We start from the raw sequence: 7,209 nt of genomic DNA on the forward strand, positions 1-7,209 counted from the left end.
AGAAACATATTAAATGTTTATTCTCGTCTCCGGGAAAACCCTCAAGATTCTATCAATCAAATCGTTGATAAAGTTTCGCATCTTACAGATGTTTCCCAATGAACAGTTTTCCTTTTGAAAAAAGAAATAAAGGCATCCAGTCCTTTAAGTACCCCTGGAAAGAAACGACCAGGCTCAGTAGTGAAACATTCAGGTTTTGTAAAATATGAGGATTTTACATTATCCTGTATTTGATGAATAATCCATGCATATTTTCGTAGAAATGAGATCCCAACATTAGATAAAGTTTTAAAAGATGTGAACGATTATACAGATATCTTTTCGAAAAAACATTAGCCGAACTACGCTTTACCGAATATTGAAAGATTTAGGGTTTTCGTTTGAGAAACGATGAAACGAAATGAAATAACATTAATGATTTATTAAAATAATGTATCAATAATATTGAAAAAATAATGGAAATAAGGAAAATATTAATTCTTGGATAAAGTGATAATATAATAAAGTAAATAAATATTTACTATTTGGCGAAAAATTTGCGAGATAAAGTTTTGCCAGAGATCTGCATTTCTATTAACTTTGTACCTTAAAGTAACCCAGTTCCCCTGACAACGACTGCGATTCGGCATGCCTAGCATATACACTACTGCCAAGTTAGGGTGAAACAGAGTATAATTTAGCATATTTAAAATATGAGTATTACAGATATGAATTCCATTTTTACGAGCCAACAAAGATTTTTCATAACAATGAATGTCCGTTAATCTAATTTTCATATAATAGATTATATAATAATATTTTAAAATATCCCCACGCCTTCTTAATTAAATGAAGTGGTTACAAAAGTAGAATGTGTATTTCATTGCATCATTTTCCCATTTTCTTTCATTTTAAGTTTTCATACTTTATATTAAATATCCTTGAATTATACATATGTTCTTAATAAGAAAACTTATAATCAAATATATAATATAACTCATTTCAGGATAAACATGACCCTGATATAGTAACTGAAGAAATACATGGAAAATCTTTCAATGCAAGATTTATTGAAGATGTACCCAATTTTCAAAGTTTATCTGATATTCCAGGAGTTGATGGTTTTGTATTCAACATCGACCCTTTATATGAGGTAAGATTAGTATTTAATTTATTTATTTCTTGTTCTGTTATTTGCCAAATATTCACTCTAATCTTGGCCCAATAGCTAAATTCTAAGCTATTTAAAACATATACTTCTATTTGGAAAAAGACTTAAAAATATAAAATATATTTGTTTATGCTATGTAAAATTATTAAATAGAATAGATTTTAGAAAAACTTACCACAGCTAAATTTTTACATAATCTTTTTACAAAATCTTCTTGACATGCAAATATTTTCAATAACACAACCTCCTCCTTTTTGCAGCTAAAGTTGATGAAGATTTGAATTTCATTATTTCATACCAATCAGTGAACATATCATAGTTCTACTATATATTGATTGGTCTCCGCCCAACTGGATAAATAATTAAAAAGATTATAGTCGCAGGGGCATGGAGAGATGTTATATATTGATTGACTGAAATGGTCTAAAGTCATAATATTCATAGCTTCATATTTCAGTCTACCCATAGACGTTGTAGCGGATTGGCGATGCGCGAGGATAGAACCTGGGACCTTGTGGTTCGCAGCCCAGTAACATGATCACAATACAAAAGCAATTGCTCGTGTAGTGTAGTTGTTAACTGGCTTATAAGCTTTCACCACAACGTTAACAACTTTTATCTTTACAAAGCTCTTAGCACGTTAATAGTACTAAGGTACTTTATAAAAATTGTGTTTGTTATCAGTACAATGCATTGACATGATATCATAAAATATAAGTCTTTTTCTCTAATCGAAAGTATGTACTTACATCTCACAGTTAAAAGTTAGCTATTTGTCTAATTTCTGAAGGCAGGATAGACACTACGCATATTGTACCTTCTCTGACCAAAAAAAAATAGTTATTGTTTAAAAGAGGATTAAAAAATTTTAAAAATTAACTTTTTGTCAATGATAGTGATTTAGAATTTATCATAAGTCTTTTTTTTTTAATAGAAACCCAATGGGTTCAAATGTATAATCTTCCTTAGATTAAAAAAATATTAATTTTGTGTGTAATATCAAATTTTAACATATGTGTGACCCTAGCTAGTCTCTTACCTTTTCCTTAAATTATTTTAATTTTAATATAAATCATTGCAGCTATATATGTATGTTTCACATCTCCTAAAATCTATCCATCTGTTAAATTCAACCAAAATTTACACACTTACTATTTAAAAAGAAGAATACTGTCAACTTTTCAAAGCACAAAAATTAAGTTTTCAGTTAATTAATTAGAAATTAACAAAAATTATATTAAAATGTTGTTTGACATTCTTTTATTAATGTCAAAAGTGACTTTGGAGATTTAACCGTACCTGAAACTAATAATCGCTCGAACGAATACAACCCTCCCTACATTTAAGTATTTGTGATAAAATTTGCAGTACGCATATAATAAATATAAATAATTTATGAAGAAATTGCTTCATGCTTTGGTTGCTTTTATGTTCATGCTATTATGCTTTGGTTGGTTTTTAAAAATCATCTGATACATTTGATATCTAATTTTAACTAAAAGCAGATAATAAAGATTTCAGATGATATAAGGACTTTGTACATCATAACATGTTATAAAAAAAAATATTACTTTAAAAATATTATTCAGGAAATAATTCATTGTGAAAAAAATAAAATCATTTTCTACTTTGGTTCAAAACTCTTTTACATTTTTTTAGATACATATTAGCTGAAAAGAAGTAGCATCATTCCTTTTTTTTCATTAATTTATTAAATCGACTCAATTTGTGCCATTACCGAAAATTAAATTATAAATTATTTCTTCAGGTTTTAGTTCTAATCAAAATAATGCAAATGTTAAATCCATAATAGTCAGATCAATTCGTTACTGGACACCAAGAAATTAATGATTAAATGATGAAATTAATTTTTAATAAATTAATGATTAATTTTTACTGTTTCCTTTTCAAGAATATCATCGAAATGATCAGCTCTTTAGAAGGTACAATGTACAAGGTACTCTGAACACTGCCCAATAAATAATTTTTAACCCATTAGAGATAAAGATATATTTCTGAGAAAAATGCTTTAAATGATATATAGATTTATAAAAATTATATTTCTTTATCAGCATAATTATTGACTCAAGTAACATAAAATATAAGTCTCCTGGTGCTATTAATGTGTTGAAAACATTAAAAAAAAAAAAACAGAATGAGCTATGAAACTTTGCATATCATGTCTGTTGATGTTTTCAAAGATCTCTAAATCAACAGATATCATAACTACATGGTTTTCATTGATTAGCTTAAATAGTGAACTTCATAATTAGTCTCTTTAGTGATAGAATGGGATTTTTTTTTTAATTTAATGCATTAAATATTTTTTAAGTAACACTGAAAGTTGTATTAAAAATTAGAACATCATAATTTCATAATCAGATGAGCAATTATTGATTCAAACCACATAAAATATGTATTTGCCCATTTAGAAGATTTTGCCAATTATAAATATCTCTCTTGAACAGTTTTAAGATTTAGAGTGGGCATGATTTTATATCCTGTTAAGTACTCGTTGGTATATTTGTCAATATAATACTGCTTTGAATTTATAACAAATGTATTAAAAAGCAGACCCTCTAATAATGAAAACATAAAAGTCAGTAATTTAGTTATCTTTTTACCAACTGTTTTTGAAATTAAGATTATTAGGTATAAATATCCAGGATTTTATTAATCATAAAAATCTTACCTTTACCAAAACATTGTCTTTGAGATCAGATACAAAATTCTAGTTAGATATCTTAATGTTTCTGAATTTGTCAGATCAACTGGAATCTAGAAACCAAATATATAACTTTAATACAATGGGCAAAACAGAATTTTGTATCTTATCTAAAAGATACAAAAGATTTATGATTATATAGCAAATCATTAAAAGTTATAATATTCTGAATATACCAACATTTCTTACGTTCATAGTATTTAGTTTGAAAAAAACAATACATAAGCTGCTGCTTTATTATTTTTTTGTCATAAGGTTTGCTTCTAATTACCCTATATATAAATTCAAGATTGTGTTATTTTGAAAAATCAATGAATAAGTATTTTTTTATCATATGCACTTTTATACTATACAAAGGATGAAATTATAGGATGCCCCCTTAATTTGTTGCCCAAAACTTAATATTAAAATTAATATTATTTAGAGAAAGATATGTAGGTTTAAATTTGAAAGTCCTCTAAAGGACATAGAGAATTATATTTTGTGCGTTTCGGACCAATAAATGTACCTCTTAAGAGAATTATGAAGCCTAAGTTTTTGTATAGGCTTTCAGTCATATTTATTAAAATATTTGACATATTAATATTTAAACAAAAAAGATTCATTTTTCTATTATTAAAACTGATCGAATTTGATTTTTGTAGCCAATCAACAACTTCCTCAAGGTGGCTATTGAAATTGTCTAAACTTGTTAAAAATAGTTCAAAAGCTTTATAACTTGGTCAATTTTAGTTGCAGAAGTGTGGACATTTTTCTTAATTTAAAATCTGATAACTGTATAAAAAATTTAGATAATAATTTCTGTATCTGGAAGTAAATACCTGTCTTCAGAATTTTAAAAATTAACTATATGGGCATAATTAAACTGAACACACTATGAATTTGAGGATTTGTTTAATAATATTATATAAACTTTTTATTCTTTCAGATCAGCTCTAGCCAGCAATGGTTCTTGCAGATTATTTATGTCATAAAGCCTATCCACAACACTCGAATTCCTCGTTCAGTTGATGAATTGGAATCAATAACCACTCGTCCAAGTAATGGCTCAAACATAAGGGCTATTTACCTCGAAAACCTAGATTCAAGAGAAACTAGTCCCATCACTTCACCTGCTGTGGCTCATCCCCAGGAACTACACGTCTACTTCGGGTTGCATCATTTACTGTACATAATTTCTGCATTGCTCATCATCTTGGGCATCATCATCCTTCGGTCAAAAAAATCTCATTTTGAAGACATATTAACTTTTTCAAAAATTACAAGGAATTCTTATATTTTTAAAACACCAGCTGCTATTCAAAATTCGTCCAGCAATGAAATTTGCGAAATTAAATGCAAACAAAAACTGAAGAAGAAAGAAGTTTATAAAGTCAAAGTCTATTCGCCTAAAAATGAATTAAGTGCAATCGATCATTCATCTGGGACAGAAGTTTAATTTTAGTAATGAATAATATTTTTTACATAATTATTTATGAATACTATTCATCCATCTTGAATCAAATGAGAATATCATTTCATTTAAATTTTTTAATGATGTTAAAAATAAATATATTGAGAAATAAAAAAAAATATTTATAGTGATGGCTATGTTTCAAATAAACGAAAATGTGTTTAAGAATACACGCAAAAAATCTTCTGAAAATTCTATATTTAAATAATCATAATATTATTTTGAAAAATCTTACACTTATGTTTGTTTCAACTGTTGAAATAGCATACAACCATTATTATGTTCAATTATATTAACGTCCCGTTTTAAAGCAACACTAAGGCTATTTCTGACGGACTTCTTAATTTTGAACCGCGGTCAGATGACGAGGGCGACACCTGGGCTGGCACAATTCCCCCTTCTCCAAGCTTCCACACCACACCAACAGGATGATGTTTGGTCCCGACGGATTTAACGTGCATCAGTCCAGCTTACATGATGGTTTTTCTGTGGAATCGGGTCTCGAACCTGAAACTATCCGGTTCCGAAGGCCTGGTAGTAAAGTGTACCACGGCCCCACAAACTAATATTCAGTTTTATATTAAAAACTGCTTTTAGTATGACTGTCCACTATAATTTAAAATAGAACAGAATTTTTTTAAAAAATCTTCAATCCTCTTGTACTTGCTCTTCAATTTCGTGCTAAAACTGTTTACATTACAAAATCTGAAATATGATTAGTTTTATTTAATGTGCACTCTGATTAGAGAATTGAACTTCTTCTATTTATTATATAACTCTAATTCTTGAAAGTAATTATATAAAATTTTCCGTTTTAGTTTAAAATATGTCGACTACAATTTGATTCAGAAGAACAAATTATTACACTTACTGACATTAAATAATATTATAAATGATAATTTTAAGCGATTATGCTTATTACAAATGGCTATAACTTTCTTCTATATAATGGACAAGTGTCGTCTTCGTCATCTGACTGCTGTTCAAAATTACGAGGTCCATCCTAAAATAGCCCTAGTTTTGCTTTAAAAGTCTAAACTCTAGATAATGACAAGAAGAAAAAAAACTGAATTCACTTGGGTACTTAATAATCGTACAATATAATTCCCCTTTGTCACATGTGCAACATTCATGCCATGATCCGTTTCGCTTCCATGTAATACGCTCTCTATGCATACCTTCCATTCATTCACCATTGTATGGAGAGAGGGTATTAAGGCGAAATCAATGACTATCTAACTTCAGAAGATTTAGATAGTCACGTACATGTAGTTATTGAATGAACATGCTTCAGTGTTAGGCAGCATCCATGTGTTATTCGATTTCATGCCAATGTCATAAAGGAATGTCACACAGTGCCTAAATAAGATTTAAAACTTATTTATTAGTCCGTATTATACATAGTTAAAAATTGTAATTGTTTCGTGAATTCGGTATTTGAATACGACACAAATATTGCATTAAATTGAAAGTAATATTCTTTTAATAAGTACGTGAGTGATTTTAATAATAAACTATTAATTATTTTACTTACCATCATTTTGTTGAGAAAAAAAAACATAATTCTGAAATTTTTTTCTTAAGTGACACCTCCGGAGGAAAAGGCCAGTATTATTTTGAGATTGGAAAATTGAAATAAAGAATCTGTACCACCTAAAAAAGGAGATTAAAATCAAGCATTTCAAAACTCACTTTAGTTAATGTGTCATTCTTGTATAAATTTTAACAAAACGCTTTTTTTTTTTTTTTTATAAATTTCAAGACAAAATTAATTCTCGGGTCTTTTTCACTCGTCAATAAAAATTATTTAGCAAGAATTAAGGACCTGAAGTGATAAATTAATCTGTAAGTGACAAAAATAAAAATTCTCGGAAGTAGCCA

At 28.1% G+C, this 7,209-nt stretch overlaps 1 protein-coding gene across 1 annotated transcript in view; it reads left to right on the forward strand.

Annotated features, from left to right (window-relative positions):
* LOC129987994 (extracellular matrix organizing protein FRAS1-like) overlaps nt 1-5,442 on the forward strand; it is a 71,700-nt gene extending 66,258 nt beyond the window's left edge. Inside the window, exons 35-36 of the mRNA XM_056096059.1 lie at nt 986-1,132; nt 4,804-5,442. Of these exons, the coding sequence (XP_055952034.1) occupies nt 986-1,132; nt 4,804-5,313 (657 nt within the window). The 3' untranslated portion in view covers nt 5,314-5,442. The remainder of the gene's footprint in view (nt 1-985; nt 1,133-4,803) is intronic.
* The last annotated feature ends 1,767 nt before the right edge of the window (nt 5,443-7,209 follow it).

This window comes from Argiope bruennichi, chromosome 10 (assembly GCF_947563725.1).
Source record: "Argiope bruennichi chromosome 10, qqArgBrue1.1, whole genome shotgun sequence".
NCBI lineage: Eukaryota > Metazoa > Arthropoda > Arachnida > Araneae > Araneidae > Argiope > Argiope bruennichi.